The sequence below is a fragment of the Halichoerus grypus genome, chromosome 5, assembly GCF_964656455.1.
Source record: "Halichoerus grypus chromosome 5, mHalGry1.hap1.1, whole genome shotgun sequence".
Classification (NCBI taxonomy): Eukaryota; Metazoa; Chordata; class Mammalia; order Carnivora; family Phocidae; genus Halichoerus; species Halichoerus grypus.
Window position 1 is genome coordinate 20,920,102 of NC_135716.1, and position 22,218 is coordinate 20,942,319.

At 41.4% G+C, this 22,218-nt stretch overlaps 1 protein-coding gene across 6 annotated transcripts in view; it reads left to right on the forward strand.

Moving 5' to 3' along the window:
- SAMD12 (sterile alpha motif domain containing 12) overlaps positions 1-22,218 on the forward strand; it is a 345,023-nt gene that overhangs the window by 159,160 nt on the left and 163,645 nt on the right. For all 6 annotated transcript variants that reach the window (XR_004925952.2, XM_078072072.1, XM_036120275.2 and 3 more), the window contains exon 4: positions 19,481-19,621. Coding sequence is in view for 5 of the 6 variants with exons in the window: in XM_078072072.1 (XP_077928198.1) it covers positions 19,481-19,621 (141 nt within the window). In the remaining variant the exon portion in view is untranslated. The remainder of the gene's footprint in view (positions 1-19,480; positions 19,622-22,218) is intronic.

A 22,218-nucleotide genomic window follows, 5' to 3' on the forward strand; every position in this document is an offset into this window, starting at 1 on the left:
TTTCTTTTTGTGAGCAGACTATTTTCTTCTCCAACTTTTTCCTGTGTTGCCCAGGTTTTCATAATTACATGCAGAGGATTGTTTAGAATCTAATCTTGGAGACGTGTGCCTTTTTTCTTATGGAAAGACAAGGAAGTGGAGCTTCATAAATCAGAATATTGAGCTTAAAATATAATTTATAAGGAACAAATAAAGGAAATGTAAATCATGCTCAAGAAAGGCTTACTTTCTTCTTAAAAGTTGGAATGAAAAATCATGTGGATATGTTTGTAAGTGATGAAAAGACTTTCCGAAAATAAAATCTCAAGGTTAAATGTAGAAGCACACTTAGTATATATTTCAGCAATCCTAATATCTTTAAAAGTTTTGTTTCTGTGTGTATATCTGTGATCCCAGGAATGGATCTCCTGACTTAGCTCATCTAAAAGGTGAATTCTCATGGGTTCTGACTTCTGTGTCTTCAAGAGTTTTTAATGTTTGGGTATTTTATTTAGTTTTTTTAACATTTATTTATTTTAGAGAAAGAGAGAGCATGAGTGGGAGGGGGAGAGGGAGAGAGACTCTCAAGCAGACTCCGTGCTGAGTGTGGAGCCCAGCATGGGGCTCAGTCTCATGACCCTGAGATCATGACCTGAGCTGAAACCAAGAGTTGGATGCTTAACCAACTGCACTAGCCACGTGTCCATTTTTGGTATTTTAAATAAAGCCCAAAGCTATAATCAATCCAGAAAATATATGGGACCTAGGGCAAAAAGCAATCTGGAAGACTGTTGCTTCACTATCAAAATCTGAAAGAAATGTTAATAAATTCAAATTTTCAGATGTTTCCAGTTTCCACGGCACTCTATGATTAAGGGAGAACTCTAGGAACATTCAAAAAACATGTATGTTCTTTTTGTTAGAAGCAAGATACAAAAATGGTCCAGGTGGCTTCAATTATACAACCCAAACCAAGAAAAATTTGATGTTCAAGCACAGATTTATGATTTTAGACTGAACAATTCCATAAAGTCCCATTTCTAAGGATGGTATCATCTAATTCTTCAGTTTAGGCACATTTTGAAGCTATTCTTCACTGTAATAGTGAAGTTGTAACATTTGACATCTTTATGTAGAAGACTTAATTTAACCAATATAGTTTTCATTGAATTCAAGCTGTTGATGTTATGATAGCAATACATTTATGAGTTATAAGGTGTTTTTTCGGTCTCACTTCTGTTTTTAGTGGCTGTTCAGTATTCATTGTAATCAGCCCTTCCTTTGACAGAGGCTGTGTCCTGGCTTGTGAGGGTGTCTGTTCTCACAGCCACAACATGGTGGAGGGTGTGTTGATTTACAGATTTTTGTAGCTGAAGGCATGTATTCTGCTATGCTCCATTACTTTGCATACAAAGGAAGACATTTCAATTGTAAAAGCAAGCTTACTTCAGTTGTTGAGAAGATGTAGCTTTTGCAAGGGGCAAAGGACAATGCTGCATTTCCCTGTGGCTTCGTTGTGACTTTGACTTATTTGTATATCTGGGTGTGTCCTGGTTTGAGGAAACCCATTATACAAATCCAGATTTACACAATGAGGGATCAGTGAGTCTTACTTTGTTTCTTTTATCCTTTTATCACATTCACAGATTTTTATAAGAAATTTGCTGAAATTAATGTTCAGTGTGGTACAGTGATTAAAAGTACAGAGTTTGAAAAAATCTGGTGGTCCCAGAAGTGACTCAAGGCATCAGCTCTTCTAGCTGGGAAGTCTTTGTCAAGATTCTTAATCTCTCTGGGCTTTAGTTTTCTCATCTGGAAAATAAGAGAACTGTGCTTGCCTGTGAAAATACGATGAGTTAATTCATGTCCAGCACTTATCACAGTGGTTGGCATATAGCAAGCCCTCAGTAAGATGGATTGTCCATAGGTTTTCGTGTACATGTGAATATATTGTGTATGTGTATGCACATGCACCTATGTATTTTATGATTTATATAGTGCTCAAATACAGTGTACACTATGATTATATAGTATTACTAGTGTTTTATGGAAAATGAGGAACACTTACAAAATCAATAGATGGTGTGCAAAGAGAATTTTTAGCAGATTTATCTTATTAATTATATATTGCAGAGGCCACTATTAAAAATTCATTTTCATTCCCTGCACACACACCTACTAACAATGGAGGTAGGTGACCTCGAAGCATCCTAGATGGTAGAGTGCAGCCACCCAGGCTGTGTGAAAATCACCACAGGCAACACATAATGTTTATGTCAGAGAATCGATCAGCTACCCCTTTGCCCAATGAAACCCTGTCAGAGTTGCAGTTCCCCAGAAGGCATGCTCAGAGGAAATCTGCATGTTGGAAGGGTATTGGGTGGTCTCCTCAGGTTCAAAACCTATGGAGGAAGTGAAAGAAGCAGGACTGGACTGGGGGAGGTGTCGGGTTGTGATTCAGTCGTGGTAAGACCATGGTCAACCCTAGTCCTGGAGCTGGTATTGACCTTTGGGGTTGTCCCAAGCTAGGGCTGGGTCACCTTGGGGGCCTGGATCTCTATACCTTCTCCCTCCACCCCTGTCCACCGGCATTGGATGCAGGCTGCTATCAGGAAGAGGGGCATGACCTTGGGCAAGGTGGCTCTTTGCAGCCCAAGTGGAGAGAAGGGTCAACAGCTGAGAGGGGACACCAGGCAACACTGCCTTCCAGCAGCTGGGAAGTTCCTTAGTTCTTAAGGGAGATCTGAGTGGCACAGCACAAGGTCTGTACCAGCCAGTAGAACAGCATTGATTTGGTCTAAGTTATCTGGTCTCTGCTCTTCTCTGGTCTCTCTCCTTCAATGTGTTCCTTCTCTCCCACCCTTCCACCAACCATTTATTGATGGCCTACTATGCAACAGGCCCTCTAATGAGAGCTAGACATATTTCTGTTCAATTCCCTTCTTTTTCAAAAGCTCTGTTCATATGCAGAAAAAGGCCAGGCTACAGAATGGGAGGAGAAGATGAGTTTTGGAATTGAAAAATAATAATTCAAAATTCTATCCCTTGCTATCCATGTGATCATAGGTATTTAAATTGTCGAGCACCATTTTCCTCCTTTTAAAAATGGGGATAATAATGGAACCTGCCCAGAGGGCTATCCCAAAGAATAAATTGAAGAATGAGAAATTATTCATTTACACTCAGCCCATCATCATTGTCCGATAAACTATTGATAATGATGTTTTTATTATTGATAATCATGATGTCAAAGTTTTAGGGATCCATTTCCATGCAACTCCTTTACCTTTGTCTTTTGGGTCAAACAAAAGCTATGTAACCTGGGAGAAAAGTTATTGAGTAGCCTGAAGTGTTAGTCCCTTCACTTTTCACACAGTATGTACACCCAGGGTTCCTATGCATCAAGGACCTTAGATTCCATGGTATGTTCTAGTGAGTACACTTTGCCAGTCTTCTCAGCATTCGGCACAAATGGCCCCTTCTCTTTCTTGAACTACCCTCCTCCTGACACCTCACACTCCCACATTTTGTTCCATATCTCCAGCCATTCCTTAGCAGTGTCCCCATTGGCTTATCTCACTGATTTACCCACTCAATGCTAGAGTTCCTCAAAAGATCAGTCTTAGGGTCAATCCCCTGTTCATGCTTCCTTTCTCTTTGACTGTGGGTTTGCACGTCAACTCTATGATGGCGGCTCCAAGCTCAATCCAGACCTGACTTTTGTTTGGAGCTCCAGTGTGTACACCTACATGCTAACTTTACATTTCTACTGAATATCTCATAGATAGTTCAGATTTATTGCATGTCCTAACCAGAGGTATTGATCTTTTCCCTTAAATTTGCTCACTCAATATTCCCTATGTCACTTTTATTGCCCAAATCAGAAATAGTGGGATCATCCTTAACAGTCCCTTCTCTCCTGCCTCAAATACCTAATCTACCACCAAATCCTTTTGATTCTACATGCAAAATGCACATCTTTCCATCATTACCTTTCTAGTAGAAGCAATCACCATCTGTGGGTTCAACAAAAGCTCCAGTCTCCTGACCAGTTTCTCTACTTCCAGGTGTCACTTAGATCCTCAGCTGAGACTATTTTTATAGGCAGCCAGAGAGAGTTTTAAAATATAAATTGTATCATATCACTGCCCTGCTTGAAGCTCTATGCTGACTTCCTATCACACTTGTTGTAAATAATGAGATCCTCGATTTGCCTCCAAGACCATGAATGATCTTGCTCTTGTCTGCCCCTCTGTCTTCATCTCGAGCTGCTGGCCTCCACCCTTCCCACAAGCCCACCTCATTGGCCTTCTTGCCTTCTCTGAAAGGAATACTCTACACAGAACATTGCATAGTTTTTCCTCTGCCACAGAGCGCTTCCCCTCTTGTACTCCTGTCTTTCTCGTCCTTCATCTCTTAGCCGGAAGATTCCTTCACATTTGCTTTCCCCATATCTCAGTCTTACTTGGGTTTCCACTGTTTCTCTCATGAAGAACATTTTGGGTTTTTTCCTTTGTTGAAAGTGTTTATTTGGGTGTTAATTTTTTTAATGTATACTTCCTCACTAAACTGCAACTCTGTGAGCACAGCAACCACATGGGCTGGATTCGCAGCTTATACCCAGCATGTAGCCCTGTGGCTGACATTAGAAGATCATTAATTATTTATTAAGTAAACACTGAACTTTTCTAAATAGAGGCAGCATGAATTTGAATCAGGTGTCTTGGTTCTGGTTTTTGCTCCGCTGATTACTAGCCGTGTGATCTTGAGCAGCTCACTTCACTTTTCTGGGCCTGTTTTCTTTAAAATGGGAATGATACCATTGCTCTCCCTCTCTCACAGGAGAAATCCATTCATTCATTTAGCAACACTTTAGTGAACCTTACCAACTGCTGAGCTCTGGAGTTACTCAATTAAATGAAAGCCACATTCTCTTCATTAAAGAGCTCAGAGTTTAGAAGAGAAGACAGGCATGTGAACAAATTCATGATTATATTATAGTAAGTGTAATGATAGAAGCCCACCTGAGGCAAATCTTTATGTAATCTGTATGTTTAATTTGAAAGAAATGTGTTGAGTCAGATACTGTGCTAGGCACTTTCAAATGCACTACCTAATTTAACTTTCACATAGAAAACTCCAAGTGACCAAAATCATTATTCCCATTTTACAGATGAGGAAACTGTGATTCAGTGGCATTAAGTAAGCTGTCCAAGTGCATGGCACCCACGGTATGGAGGCACCAGGCTTCAAACCCAAGTATTCTACTGCAAGTTCAGGTCCCTTCCCCCAGAAATTAACATGATTAAAGTATGAGTTACTAACTGCATTATTGCTAGAAGAATGAACTAACAATGAACTAAATATTTTATAACCAAATCTAAGTCAGAAGGAAAAAAATCATGCCAAAGAGTCTCACTTTTTTCCTTCAACTTCCTCTGTTTCTCCAACTTATTCAGAGTCCATTTTGATTATCACTTATAACTGATTGTAAAGAGTTCGTTATTGATTATAGCATGTCTTTATTTGTACCCACAGTGAACAAACTATTAGTTACAATGATAATTTGAAAGGTTGGAGAGGTTGGAGAACCCTCATACATGGCTGTTTGGTCCCAGAACACCGGCTCTAGCACACTTGGAGAAAACCCAAGTTGACCTTGCTTTGCTTTCTTTCCAAGCAATTCTTGAAATATCTCATTGCAACTTAGGGTTTTTTAGAAAAAAAATTCAATTTGAAATTACTTTAAATATCTGAGACACACATCCTATAATGTGGAATTATAAAAGGGAAATTGAGGGCAGCTAAGTGATCTGAGCACTAAGCAGAGGTCGAGAGTAACAGTGAGTAAAGAGGTGTGCTTTTTAAGCATTGGTGTTTGTAATTAGCATGGAGGTTTCCATACATTACACCTGTGGGAACAAAGGAGCCACACTGCTGATCATAGGCTCACCTGTGGCTACTTCTCAGTTTTAGGACTGATCATCATCATCATCCATTGCTAACTTCTATTGAAAGCTGCTTATGTGTCAGGCACTGTGCTAAGTGCTTTCGTGTATCATCTCATTTATTCTTTATAAATATTTCTATGACAGAGGTACTTTATCATACTCACTGTTAAGATGGAAAAATGAACACTTAAATCAGGTTAAGTAATTTGCTTAATGTAGGGTGTTCTGTAAGTGGTAGAGATGTGATTCGCACCCAAGCATCCGACTCCACGGGTTATGCCCTTAATCATCATAAAGCCATTTGTCCATGCTGTCGGGGGCACCCAGTACCCCTTCCCCTTGTGCTGCCACTCTACAGGAGTGATCAAACTCAGCATGAATTCCCTCCCTTCTCTCATTCTGTTCTTCCCATCTTTTTCCTGCTCTAGCATTATAATCTCTGAGATGAAAGAATAAGAGAAGAAAGCTGTTATCCATTATGTCTCAAGTCCTACAATCCTTAGCACCATCACCAGCCTGGACTATTAGATGGCTCTTGCAAGCCTGCAGATCTTTGTGCAAAGTCAAGGTATTGACATTACAGACATGGTAAAGCCAGTTAGTTCCAATGTATGTGACAAGGCAACATGGGGCTGTTCCCCTTACGGTCTGCCACATTCTCTACTTGGGTTTCCTTTGACAGATTTTATTGTGACACTGTCCAAATATTATTTCAGTAGTTTATTAGGCAGTTTCTTGGATGTTGGCACTATGTAAATGAAAAGATACACTTTTGCTTTAAGGACCTTTAAGTAGAGAAGTAGAGACCCTTACTGTAGCACTTAGCACCTTATATTTTACCTGTTGCGAAGGTGAGGTTGCAAGGGGAGCCGGGGGGCACTTGCTGAGAAAGACAGACCTGAGCCAGTCCTTGAAGCCCATCAGACAAGAAGGGAGGGAAGGCATTAGAAGGAGAAGCATGTATGGAGACATGGATAAACAAGACACTGAGAATCTGTTCATGTTGCTTATCTTAATATAACATAACCTTTAGTGATGTAACCTGTTGACCTCAAATTTTGCACTTCAAGCTTGATTAGCTTATTTTTACTCCCTTTTGGAGTACAAAAGAGACCATTATGTAGATGTGTATTTTAATTGTTTCTTCAGCATTGAAGCAATGCCAAACAGTATCAATGTTTATGGTCTCGGTTCCCTCAAATTTTGGTTACTTATCAAACAAGGAAACTTCAGTCAACTTTTATTACTAATGAGGCCCCTTAAGTTATACCTCATTTAAAGGGCTATGGTGTTTTACCTCCATGAAGTTTAGTTTCCTCATTTTTAAAATGTAGTTAAGAATGCTTTCCAGGGTGCTTTGTGGATTAAATGGGAAAATGAATGGAAAAAGATCTGACACACAGTAGGTGCTTTTCCCAAAAGTAAACTTTTGGTTGGTTTGCCTTCTCAGCCACCTGAGTCCCATGAACCTTCAATGCTGAGAATTAGTCTGTCTCCTGGAGATTAGCATTCTGAGAATCCGTTGGAAGCAAACATCCAGATAAATGGTTCTCAACCAAGGGGATTTTGCCCTCCAGCAGACATTTGCCAGAACTCTCAAGACATTTTTGATTGGCACAGCTGGGAGCAGGTGCTACTGGCATCTAGCAAGTAGAAGAAGCCAGAGGCTCTGCAAAACATCCTACAATGCACAGGACACCCCCTACCCCTAGCAACAAAGAATTATCCAGCCTTGAATGTCAATACTGCCAAAATAGACTAAGCAGATGAGTTCCACTCTACTTGCATATCTTGTTGAAAGCTTTTGAAACTTGGCATGTCATAAGTAGAATTTCCTTTTGCTTGTTACCCCTCATTCCTGATAAAGGATTCTTGCTCTACCATTAGGGTCCCATCCTTTCAGGGAACCCCATCAGTTTTGGAGTGAGCTCCTTACCTTTCTTTCTAAAAGTGGCAACAGTATTTTCTATTTGCTTACTTTCTTGAGTACTTAGTCAGGACAACATAGGAGAGGGTATCACATCATCCCCAGTTTACCAGTTAAGAAACTGAAGCCTAAAAAGGTGAATCATCACAGAGCAATAACCAGGTAGCTAATAACTGGTTAATCCAACCCTGACTTTCAAGATCTTATGGTCCTCATGGTCATTGCTACAGGTTTTATCACATAATTGCTTTAAGGCTCTTTAATGTTCGCTGATCTTACATCACAGGAAATTTTCATCTCCCTGAAGGCAGAAGTACTGTTTCCATGTCTTCTGTTGAATGTATCTGGACCGGGGAGAATACTCACTTGTTAATTTTTCTACTAAAAAAAAAAATCCCTGATGCTAATAAAGTTAAGCATTTAAAAGTTTAAGAAAAAACAAATCCCTAAGCATCAGGAAGAGAGAGTTGAAGTAGCTTTAAAACTTTTCTTTAAGCATTACTTTGACTATGAGTCACTAGTTTAAATTAATTCACATGGAGAAGCCAGCATGCCTAGTGCCCGTTTCCAGCATAAGAACATTCTACATGCTTGGCTGTTATGGCCATGAGCAGAATATCAAGGGCTGGGGGACACTTGTCAATAGACATCTCACATGCTTCTTGGCAATTAACTTTAAAAGATACCTAATGCACGGTGGGTTGCTCACCTAGTGACACTCAATTAACAGAGAATCCCAAAACAATGCATACAAATGCTAATAAATAAAAGCAAACATACCAAGAGGTTCGGTCTACCTATCAAAAACAGAAAAGACCTTGAAGGTTGTTTATGAAATAATAAATCTTCAGCTCTAGTCTCTGTTATGTTGGTACTAGATTTCTTTGCTTGAAAAATCTGCTCTGAGGTACAAGGGAAGTAATTACTGAGTCTTCCGAGGGACTAAAACAGAATTCCCAAACAAAATGTTTTAGGGGTTTCTTAAATTAATTTTTGGAGGGGATTTGGTAACTCTATGTACTACCAAAAGGATTTAACCTTTAATTTACTGTTTGGAAGGTGTGTATTCCTTCTTGGAGGGCTAAAGAATCATGCAAGGCCACATTTTCACTCTGTTTGAAAAGCATCATAATTTCTTTCTGAATTTATATTTCAGATGGGGAATAACATTATTCCAGTTTCTTCCTATTAACATCATCACCTGAATATATTCAACCAAAAAACTAGATTGTCAGGAGGGGGTTGGGAGGATGGGATAACTGGGTGATGGGCATTAAGGAGGGCACATGATGTAATGAGTGCTGGGTGTTATATACAACTGAACTCTACCTGAACAATCACTGAACTCTACCTCTGGAATTATTAATACATTATATGTTAATTAATCGAATTTAAATAAAGTTAAACTAAAAAAAAAAAACTAGATTGTCTAAAACAGTCTTTTTACCCCAGACTGGTTAAAAACAACAACAACAAAACAAAACAACCAATGTGTCCAGTTCCCATCAGTATGATAAATTACTTACAGTAACTACAGTACAAATAAATGTCCATGAATCCTTCTCTTAGCCTTCAATTAATGGCTAATCATTCTTAATGTAACCAAGTGAGTGACCAGGCTTGGCAGTGGGCTGTGCTCTCAGGTAGAAGTGAGAAGAGATTTATTGGTCTTGGAAGGTTTTGCACACATTCTTGCCAGCAAATGAGGCAATAGGTTGGCTGACCTCAGAGTCCTTGTTAACTCTGGTATTGGTGGTTCACTCATCTTTAGGAAATCAAGCACTGGGGTGGGGGTTACTTAAGAAGATGGATTTGCAAGGCACATCCAAGTTATAAAAAAACAGAGGGCCAGTTCACTACTCTTCAACTCCCCTTGGTCTTGGGTTAGCTGTTAATTTGGAATAGTCTGTGGAGAATGGAATACCCAAACTTGAAGTCTATTCCTAAAGTCTGATGAAACCCTGAAGGTGAGGTTCCTGAATCACTTTCCATTGCAAGTGGGAGGGACAAGAGGGAGGGAGGGTTAAAAGTCAGATGTTGCAAGTGGTAACTTGTGAGCCAAATAGGACCCATATACATGAATTGTTTGGCTGTCATAGTACGGAAAAAAACAGGCAAATTTTAAATTGGGAGGCTTCATAAAACTTTTGGATTTTCAGTTGTTCTTAACTTAAAAATAGTAGAAGTAGCAACACTCAGCCTGTATTCTAGCATAGCAAAAATGGGTTGGAATTGCTCATTTTAGAAAGTTAAAAGACCAAACTGTCCAATCTACCATGGTCCACCTACTCCTTGTCCCTTAGAGTGGTTCTCTTTACACATTTGACAACATTTGAGTTTGCGACCTCCAGTCATAAATTGGATAAGGATTTGCCCCAGGTGCATTAAATAGAAATATGCAGTCAGATTTAAGGTGTATTCCAAACAATTTGTAAGGAATAAAAATTAAAATACCAAAATTTGCCAATGATTAACTTTTTGAAAGCCAATTATTATAGGATAGGTTCATATCATTCTTATATACACCATGATGGGCTTTCTTGAAAATAGGAATAAGAGAGACGGTGCAGTGCCTCAACCAAGCCTCACACATGAGCTTGGACCTGTAAGTCAAGATTCCCTTGGAAGCAAATGGTGTAAATGAGCTCAGCTTGCTAACCTGCCCCACCCCAATATTGCGTTACATAAATGAGAAGCCCAGGGGTATCTGAGTTCAGGCAAGGCTGTATTCAGGAAATCCCTTATTATCTTCCTTCCTCACTCCTGTTTTTTCTTTTTCCCTCAGCTCTGCTCCCTCTGTTGGCTTTATTCTCTAGCAAATTCTCTCCATATGTTGGCAAAGATAGCCACTGACAGCAAGTCTAGGCTCATATTGTCCCTTGGGACATGATCTAAGAAAGAAAGAGAACTTCTCTCTTAGAAACCATGGCAATTCTAGCAAATTTTAGCAATTCTAATGAATTCTAGTGAACACCCAGCATTAATTTAACCAATATTTATTTATTTTTTAATTTATTCATTTGAGAGAGAGAGAGAGCACACGTGTGCGTTCATGAATGGTGTAAGGGGACAGAAGGAGAGACTCTTCAGGCAGACTCCCTGCTGAGTGCAGAGCCCAATGAGGGACTTGATTCAAGACTCGATCTCTTGACGCATGAGATCATAAGCTGAGCCAAAACCAAGAGTCGGACGCTAAACTGACTGAGCCACCCAGGCACCCCTAACCAATATGTATTTAGTGCCTACTTTGAGTTAGGCTCCAGCTAGGTGCTTGGAAACATCCATGAAACCCTGCTGTTATGGATCTTACATTATGGGAGGAGGTGGAAGGGAATCAGAAAATGAAAAATAAACATAATCAAGAACATTATATGGTACTTTAGAAGTAAAAGGTACCACAGGGATTTTTTTTTTAATTATTAAAAGGCCCATTGGGTGAGGAGAACCAGCTCCCAAAAGTCAAGAGAGATTCTTTTACCAGAAATGAGCAGGGATACAATGTAGGCAAAAATCAGGTATTCATAATATTAGTCCTGTAAATGGGAGTGTTTTGCAACTGTGCATATCATCCCTTAGTGTTTCCTATGTGCTACTTTGGGGTGGACAGAGAAAGAAAGAGTAAGACTGGCTCCTCTATAGGGTAGAACATCATGAAATGGCATGACCCTGCGTGATGTGCTTGCTGCCTCATGCTTCACACGCAACAATATCAAGTTTCTTGGAGTTCCCTAAATGCACCTTTTGGTTCTCAGATCCCTGTCTTAGCCTATGCTGTTCCCTGTGCCTTGAATGCCCTTATCCCTTCTCCTCACCATCTTGGCTTTTTTTGTTACTCTTGTTCAAGGACCCCAGCTAAGTTAGGTGCCCCTCCTGTGGGCTCTCAAAGAACCTGTGCTTGTCCCTCTGGCAGGGAAATCATCTTATCTTTCTCTTTCTAGCTCCTAGTGGTCTATTCAGTTCATGGTACAGACATAGATAATCTGTATGAGGGAGAGGATGCATCTGTTTAATGGCTGCTCTCAAAGACTACTCAGTCCCCTGTGATACTCTACTGAGTAAAGACCAAAGAATGAAGGCCATCACAGCCTTGAGTATTGTGAAGTTATGCCAGTGTTTGCACTGCTTGCCTTTATGTCATCAGATATGATGACCTTTCTCTGATCCTCATCCTCTCACCTGCCTTGTGGGTCTCCCTACACAAGAATCAGCAGACATGGGCTTGGGGACACATAGGTCTGTTTGAAGAATTATTGGGCAGCAGTTGAGGGGGTGGTTAAGAGCATGGTCTTTATGTATATTGGTATCCCAGCTCTGCAGCTTAGTGGCTATAGGACCTTCAGCTGAGTATAGTCACTCTTAATCAGGTATAGATATAGTATCTTCAGAGAATTGTTGAAAGTAAGGTTATCCATGTCAAACTCTCCAATGCTTAACTCAGTGTCTGTTCAATAAATATTTGCTATCATGATCATTGCTATGAGGAGAAGAAAGCATTCTCAGCCAGCCAAAGAACAATAGGACCCATATTGCATGATCTTAGTGGTTTCAGTTTGCAAAGGGCATGTGTATGTTTTATGTCAATTGATCCTCAGTCACCCTATAAAATAGTGTCATTTTCATCCCCATTGCAGAGATGAGAAAGCTAAGACCTCATGTATGTTTTCCTGAGCATTTATCTAAACCTTTTAGCTTTTGCCATTCTACCTCTCTCCCTATTTGCTCCAGATAATCCAACTTTGGAATGAGGAGGAGATGGAGATACGAGGGTCGGGCTATGGGACACTGGCTGTATGTCTGGCACTCATCACTCTGTTGCTCTTGACCAGCCAAGAGTGGGGTAGAGCCAGGAACATCTACCTGGTGCATGACACAGGCCTTTACCTGAGAGCAGGTTTGGAGCTAGCCCAGGGTACAAATGGCTCTTTCACGGGGGAACTGTAAGTGACCTCTGTTTCTAGCAAAAAAGAGCCCTGTGTTCCAGCCTCTTCTCTGGGAAGAATGGCGGTCTCCAACCACTTATAGTGGCACTGAGACTTCCCAGTAGGGTAGGGCCCGAAGCCACATCCCTCGAACCCCTGCCAAGCTTACCCAGAAATTTCCCCTTGTGCCTTACGACATACAGTCGCCCACCTTGAGAAGCTGTGACAGGACTTCTGTTACAATTCTCTGAGCAGAAGGTAGGGAACACCTGAACTAGAGACCAAAGCCCAGACTGGGCCTGAAGGTCAGAAATGCATGTCTAGACCTAAGTCTTCCCCCTCCTTTTCCTGTGTGGCTTTAGTGAGCTCCCCCTCTCCGGGCCTCACTTCTCTATGTGGAACACGACGACGAATCCTGTGCCAGACTCTGAAATCTCCAAGATTCCTTCCAGCTTGGAGCAGGCTGCATGACGGCCACCCAGAGATAGGAACTGGTAGATGCTTACCTTATAAGGAAGAAGGGTCTTCGAAGATGTGGTCATCACAGGAAGCCGTTATCCAGGATTATTTCAGCGGGCCCTACATCACAACCCAAGCGTGCTTCCGAGAGAGAGGCAGAGTGAGAGTACACACACAGAAGAGAAGAAGAGGAGGTGAAACGAGGATACGCAGATCAGAGTGGCACGGCCGCCAGCGAGCGAATGCAGGCAGCCAGCAGAAGCAGCAAGGTGCAAGAACGGATTCTCCCCTTCAGCTTCCGGGGGGATGTGACCCTGCCCACACCTTGATTTCAGCCCAGGGAAACTGCTGTTGGACTTCTGGCTTCCAGAAGTACATGGGATACATTTCTGTTGTTTTAAGTCCCCGTGTTTGCCGTTTGTCACCGCAACTGTAGGAAACGAATACACAGCCCTCTGTGTCCAGGGCCCCTCGTCCGTTCTTGCTGCCCGTCTGCCCATCGAGCCTTGCAGTCTCTCTTGGTTGCCTGTTCAAAAGAAGAACGAGACACTTGTCTTTCTTGAAACCTGCGGGAAGGCAAAGTACTCATTTAGCGTCAAGTTCTCTGTTCCTTTCAACTTGGCATCTGCGGTCGCCACCAACACAATACAGCCTCCACCCTCTGCTATTTCCAGTTTCTCGTCGTCCTGGGAGTCGGTTTCCAGCCAAGTCTCTTACATCAGGAAAAACAGTCAGTTAATGACCTTGAGATCATCAGTATGTGAGTAAAGAAGAGAACATTCATTTAGTAGCACTAAGTGTACTCATTCAATAAATATTTGAGCATTACATGCAAGTGTAGGGACAGTGACAGCAGGGAAGCTGACAGGACAGATACTGATTCTTATGCCACATTGTGGTGGATCACACTTGATAAAGCTTTTATGTCTATGCTCAAGCTTATATTGCAGCAAAGTACTAATTTTCCAGGCCCGTTAGCAGAGCATCGGACCCGTGTTCCTGCTGGGCAAACTTTCTCATTGCCTGTTGCCTGGCTTGAGCTTCTGCAGAGGGTCCTGAGAAAGCATCTTTGGCACTGAGGACCATTGTTGGGGACAAAGCAGTACAGAGCTTGGGTCATTACTGGTCCCTCGTATTTCTCTAAATTCCACCAGGATGTGCCCCCTGTGCTCCCCTTAACCCAGTCAGCTCAGAGCTTTGGGATTTGAGAAGAATGTTGAAGAACTAAAAGCACTATGGGGAAGAAGGAAGAATATTTGAATCCTCCTTTGTTTAGTTCTGTTCTTTCCATTACTTCTCTGTATCCCAAGTGACCTCAAGAGAAAAAATAGCACTCCCACTACCATGATTTCCTGTGCCTCCAACCCATCCTCACTTGGAGTGGGGATTCAGCTTCCTGCACTGAAATGGTGCCCCCGACCCTTGGTGGCTCGGGTTGAAAAACCCAATCATCTCTGAGGTCTGCCTTTTTTTCACCCCCCACTTCTAGGTATCACAGTTCAGAATTCTGCTTCTTACGACTTCTTCCCCTCCACCCACACCCGAGGCACCAGCCCCTCCTGCTTTGACTACCGTGGCCATGTGCTGACTCCTCCCACTGCTCCTTACCTCCCCACCTCCACACCCTCAGTCCGTTCACACAGGGACCAGAGGGATTCTTTTAATACATAAGATCACACCCACGTCATCCCTTGCTTAAAATTTCCCATGTTCAGAATAAAATCCAAAGTCCTCACCGAGGCCTAGCAGGCCCTGTATGATCTGGCACCCGCCTTCTTTCAGACCTCCTTTCTTATCATTCTCTTGTCTCCTCGGCCGTCGTGACACTAGCCTTCCTGCCATTCTGCTCATTACTTTGACATTTCTGGATGTTCCGGGGTCACCTGTGGAAGGAGGCCTTGCCTCACCACCCAAACTACAAAATGCCATCCTTCCGGGAGGGGTCCCTGTCTGCCGCTGCATACCAGTTCGTTTGTAAATTATCCATCTCTGGCACTAATTGGTAAGCTCCATGAAGACAGAAAAGACAACTCCTCTCCACAGCCTCAGTACCCAGAATAGTGTCGGGCATACAGTGGTGCTCAATACGTGCTTGATAAAGGAAAGAGTCAAAGGTCAGCATATGATCAATGCAGAGGACTTTAAGCTTCTTCCAACTCTAAGAATCTATGAGTCTGTGAAGGCCGAGCAGCCTGGATTAGCTAAATACCATTTATAAGCAGGTTGGAGTATCAGGATACTTAGTTGGTGTGCCTCTTCTGAGACTGAATTGATTTTTCTCTTCTGGACTCCTCCCAATGAGGACCGCTGAGTGCAGAGCAAGGTGCCCAAGGCCCTCTCTGGAGAAAAGGCAAGGAATGCAAAAGCCATCACAGCGTGCCTCTGGTCTCTGCAGTAGTGGTCTCCCTCTTCATCCACGTGGTTGCTGGACTTTCAAAAAAATCTTTGCTTTATCCAGTGGTCTTGGTCTGACTACCTGTTACTCCTGAAGTCCTAGGTTAAATGTTCTTTACTCAGTGACAGTTTCCTGGTACCCAGCCTAGGTTAGGTCATGCAGTTCTGTGATCTATGTTTGCCCTTTCTTAGCACACATCACATGCCTGTCAACATTTATCATTAGCTGCCTGCCTTGCCATTCTGAAGGCACCAAGATTGACCCTGTCTGTCCTATTCATCATCATACTCCAGGGGAATAACAAAGTGACAGGGACACAGTAGGTGCTCAATAAGTGTTTGTTGAATTAACAATTGGATTTTTATGCTAAACAACAAAAAGTGACAACATAAATTGCAAAAAAAAGAAAAAATGTGATTGATGATTGACTACTTATCACTTCCCCAACACCAGCATCAAAAGCATCACCACCCTTATTTGGACACTATTTTGTGGTCAGCAGTAGGTGGTGGGACAGGAGATTAATGGGACATTTGCTGCTGGGAATGATCTAATTGAGCAGATTTTTCAGAAGCATGGACCTGGGTGGCTCTGTAGGAACCATCCAAGGAAGACAGTGAATCAGATTTTGTTCATCCCATCTTTGGTGTGCATGCAGATCATGATCTTTTCTAGAAGTTGTTTTTTCCGGAAGTTCTATACAATTTCCCCATAATCTCTCTTCTTGTAGTCTGAGCCCTTCATTTTCCTCCCAAGGAAGATAAAGCACAACTGAAGATATAATAGGAAGAATTAGGAAAGGCTCTCCTGTTTTGAATATTTTTCAACTTCTCAATTTTCCTTTCTACAAAATGGAAATAATATTTATTTTCTCAGGACTTGGATAACAATAGTTTGAATAGCTGAGTATTTAGCATGTGAAATGTTTGATAAGCACAATTGTTTGCCCCACATAGTCTGAAATGCACAGATTTTACAACTAATAGAATTTTGTAACTTGCATTTTCAGAGCTAAAGCTATTAACCCACCCAAGTAGGGAATAATATTCTAATAGGGCTTATGGATCCACACTTTGACCAGTCAGGTACATTAATGGAAAGGCTGAGGCTAGAGGTTCTCAGGGGGCCACCAAACAGAGAAGCTGAGCCATGCACACTGGAACAAAATCCTCATCTTGACTTACTAGCTCTGTACTCCAGAGACAGACCAGCCAACTTACCATGACCCAGCTCCCGTGTGTCTTCCCAGAGCCTCAGCAGCACCGGCTCCCAAATGGCACAGCTTATGAAACCATAGCTCAATTAATGGGGAAAGGAAAGGAGGATGGGTGATCTATATTTTGGTGTTGAGAGGGATTTAGATCATCTGAACTTCAGGGAGCTTTTTATGTAGTAGTTGTAAGTTGAGAGCATGTATGAAGAGCTGGATGTCTTATTTGAAAGTGGATTATCCACATAAAGGATACCAAATCCCGTTCTTTATTTCCTGAATGAAACTTCAGGACCAAGGTTTGACGGTGAGGAGAGCATTTGAAGGCAGGACTGTCCTGGCCTGGAACTCAGGTTCACCACTCCTTAGCTCTCTACCTTTGAGATGCCACTGCCCAGAAATTAGGAAAGGGAATCTAAAGCCACCGGTTGATTTTTTAAAAGTATGTTAAATTTCAATCAAAAGGTCAATTGCTGCTATAACAAATGCTCACATACTTAGAGGCATAAAACCACGCAAATTTACTGTGTTATAGTTGTAGAGATCAGAAGTCCAAAATGGGTCTTATGGAAAATCAAGATGTTGGCAGAGATGCTTCCTGATGGGAGAGTAGGAGAGAGAATCCATGTCCTTGTCTTTTCCAGCTTCTAGAAGCCTGAATTCCTTGGCCTGTGGCCACCTCACTCTGACTTCTGCTTCCATTGTCCCATCTCTCTCTGTGGCTCTCCTGCCTCTTTCCCTTATAGATCCCTGCGTGATTAGATTAGACCCACCTGGATAATGCCAGGTAATCTCCCATCTTAAGACCCTTCACATAATTACACCTTCGAAGTCCCTTTTGTCATGTAAGGTAGCATGTTCACAGGTGTCAGAGAAGAGGACTTGGGCATCTTTGGAGGGGAGGATGTCATTCTGTCTATCACAGGAGACAAGCAGAACTGCTTGGAGGCTCTGTATCTTCTTTCCTTCCTTTCTCATGGCCACCACAATCTGCCCGGTGTTGTCAGCTGTGGCCACCTAGGATTCCTTGTCCCTGCCTCTTCTTCCTTTTCCAGATGTAGCTTTTGCTGAAGCTTCAGACCACCACAGCTCACTGCACTCACTTCCTTGCCAGGCCCTGGTCCCAAGCCAAGTCTGTATTGGTGTAGTTCTTATCAGTGCTGCCTGTCAAATATTTCTCTCCCCCTCCCCCCACTGGATACACAATTCATATGTGAACGCTGTGTGGGCGGGAAGGTTCATGTGATTAGTTCTGGCCAGTGATTTGTAAATGACCTCTAGGCTATGATGCCATGAGACCTTTTAACACCTTCTCTTTTCCCTTTGGTACAATAATCAGCAATGTTCAAGGTTGATGTGTACAGGACACAGGAAATAAACCTTATTGTAGGCACCCCCATATTTGGGGATCATTTGTTACTGTAACATGTTACGTAACTTATCCCAGCTGATGCATTTAGCAAGGGTTAATGGGAGGTAAAAGAGAAGAGCAAACAGCACAGATCGCTCTTACCTGGTTCTTTCTATTTGCCTGTCTCTATTCACAGGCCACATACACTTCCCTGTATCTCTGATGAAAATGTCCGTTAACCCCATCTCCTGGCTGGTGGGTGTCTGTTCTGAGGAAGTAGAAAATTTACTTTCTGAAGTATATGTGATAATGTACCCAGAGATATACCATTGATCACACATAGTTGACTCTATATCAGTTGAAATGAGAAAGCTCTACAAGTATGGTGATGGGGTCGGGGAGAGAACAGGGTGGGGCTACAGCATTTAACCACAATCATGCTCTTTATTTCTTGTGCTAAGCCCTCGCAATGGAACTCTGCTTCTTTCAGGGCAAGCACCGAGTGGGAGAGAATTTGGGAATTTGATGGAAACTATAGTAGGAAGGGAATCATGCAGATGTCCTGGGGAAAAGGAAGCCCTGCCAGGCTGGCCGGGGGCCCGGGGTGTCTGCACACCACAGGTACTCACTCCTGGAGCCACCTTGTTTGGCAGTCATTAGATGCCCTCCCTCAGCCTGCTCCCCTCACCCACAGCGCTGCTGCAGCCCTTGCCTGAGGCCAGAGATTGGGATCAAGGTTTAGGTCCCACCAGCTGGAAATGGAAGTCTAGCGCAGCACTAGGGGGGGCAGCAGGCAAATGCCTGCAGGTGACAACGGGAACTTTTACATGCATGTTTCACAGAAACGTTATTGTAACCTGGCTTAGGCATTGGTGAGTTTCTCTATAACCACAGCTACCACATCCCGGTCTTCCGCTAGGCTGTCCGTGCATGAGTTCCTACGGGCCAGCCTCAGGACCTATTGCCCGCCAAAGTGCATTGTTTCTATGGAAACCTGCAATCTGGGTCCAAAATACCCAGGTTCAAATTCTCTTCTTCTATTTGACTCTGTGTGTTTTCAGTGGAGGATGGCCAAAATTAGATAAAAAGAGGGTTTCTTTTCTAAATGTGTGCATTTGCCTTATCCAGATGATCAATTCTTGTCTGTAAGAATAATTGAGGACCCCCTCTCCTAAAGCGTCTGTTTAGAAGGAAACTACTGTTCCGGCAGGATTAGCCAAAAACGAAGATGGAAATCCTCTCCAGCTATTGTTCATTTGCTTTTTCTTTTATTTCTTGAAACCCTGCAGGGCGAGCCCTGCTGAGACTGACGGACAAAAAGCTTGAGCGGATGGGGATTGCACAGGAGAACCTCCGGCAGCATATCTTACAACAGGTGCTCCAGCTGAAGGTGCGCGAGGAAGTCAGAAACCTACAGTTACTCACACAAGGTATCCTGCTGCTGCCTAGTGGGTGGATGGAAGGGGAGGATGGGAAGAAAGAAACCCTTACCATCATGACAAAGGGGAGCCAGGGAGAAACTATTACTGTGTTTTTGCAGAATTTATTTTATTTAAAAAAAAAAAAAGGCATATAGATTTAGAGGCCACTTCCCCCCTAAAACTTCTCTTTTTCAGAGGTCACTGGGGGAAGGATGCACAAATAAGTAATGGATAAGCAGATGGAATTATCTGATGACCTAATTTCAAGGACATCGCATAGAGTTGTATAGGTTGTGCACTGCACAACCCCAGAGATAGGATACAATTGCACCCCTAGACTTGTACAGTGCGGCCCAAGCTCTCTTAGTCTGACTACCAAGTCTGAGGGGGCCTCGGAATTTGCGTGACTCCATAGTTCATACGATCATGATACAAGTGGGATTTTTGTTGTGTTTCATTTTACTTTGCCTTTCGCTGACTAGTGGGAAAAAAACATTTTAAAGGTATGTGTCTGTATATATATGCATATGAACACATACACTCTTGGGAGATTTTTGAGAATGCTAACTGAAAATAGAGTCATTTTTTAAAAATAGACTGTAAAGAATTTAAGCTCAGAATATTATGCCCAAATAACTCTAAACAAGAATCATTAATAAATTCGATATGTTAGACCTATGACAGGAAATGACCGAAAAAAACTGGAATTTGAAGAAAACTTTAAGTTGCACTATATGTAACTCATGTGTCTACATAAGATTTGGTTGCTATCAACCTCCACTGGCTATAATCCTTTATTTATTTTATTTTAATGTCCATTACACACCGTTTTAAGTGAAAGGATGATAAAATATGTATTTTTGAGAGCCTGGGGTATTTTTCAATCTATAGAATATTGTAACTGCATGCATACTGATATTGGAGAAATCTGGGTCAGCCAAGTTTCATGTTATTGCATTTAGATTATAACCCAGTAATAGACCATTTGCCTGGAGAAAGTGATGTACTGCCTAAAGATGACTGCTCTAGAAGGATGAATACAGACTTTGAGTGATACGAAAATAGTGTGTTTATTTGATATGCATTATTTGCATTTGTCTCCAGAGGCTTCCAGTGGTAAATTTATAGGTACAAGTACACTGAGTGATTTAAATTTGAATCTGACATACTGATATACTTTTTAGTTTCTTTGAAGAAGTAAATAGAGATTCAAAGATTTATTATAAGAAAGTTCATCCTAGTGCTATTTATAAAACTGAAAAATTATGAACAACCTAAAGGTTCAGCAATATGGAAAGAAACAATTTTGTTTAAATTCATAAGGTACAATATAATGCAGTCATTAAATCTTCAAGGAATATATGACAACATGGGGAAGTACTCAAGAAATAAATAGGAAGTGGAGGTGGGGGGGAAAGACCATGTAAAAATTTTTATTTATAGTATGAATCAAATTTCTTTAAAAGAACATATTTTTATATGTACACAGAAAAAGGGATGCCAATGAATGTGCCAATGTTTTGATAATAGTTCTCTCTAGGTGGTGGGATTGTGGGTGATTTTAATTGTTTTCTTTGTATTTTTTTATATTTTCCAAATTTTCTCGTATAAATCTGTATTATGGTTATAATCAGAAAATACATGCACATTTTTTAAGCTTCAATCACGTGCATCATTCTGCAGGTTCTGGTTAGTGTCTTGAGGTTTTCTGTGCTCTTTTGTTTTCCTATGATGATATATAGAAAATGAGACCTAAACTCATCTCATGTGCCTTAGACTCTTTTTTTTCTCTCTGCTACTGTCAGCCTGCAGTGTGTTTGCTTTGCAAAATCATTTTCTACAGCTTTCATTGCCCTAGATGCATAATATATAAGATTTTTCCTGAGATAGTACTCAAGTCTATTAAGCTAAATATATGTTTGTGTTCTGGGAAGGTAATGCTAAGTTCAGCCTTTTCAATTCAGTTGTCACTTTCTTTAGCTTTGAAAAGCTGTGCATTTTGTATTCTTTCATTCCACTCCCTTTAGAAGAGATCACGTTCACTAGCTCTTGGATATTCTGTCTGCACTCATATTACCTTTTTTATTGCTTGTTCTTTACATGTTAATGTTCAAACTCATTTCATGCCAGGCAGACTTTAGAAAATCTATAGCCTTATTGAAGTGATGGTTTCTTTTTTTAAAAAAAGTGAAACAAAAAAAATTGACAAGTTGTTTTTATGACTGATAATAGAAGTTCTAAAGACAGCTGGGGTAGGCTTAAAATATTTTGGGTCTGGGTTTGCTATAATAAAAATTGGAATGCTATTCTACCCAAGTAACGGACTGGCATAACATATATATCATATGGAAATTCACCATGGGGGTGATATGTGATTCAGTATTGACTATTTGATTCTTCATCTCTGCAAATATTAATCAGTAGAAAAATATGCTGAGTAAGTCTAAACAAAGATTTTAGAATGCTACTTAGCTTCTGGAAATCCCTGAACATGTTTCTAAAGGAAATAATAGCTAAGCCTACTTTTCCAACTTTCTGATGGCTGTTTTAAAACTGGCCTTAAGCTATTGATTCTGTACCAGTCATTTTCCCACTGTTGGCCAGGA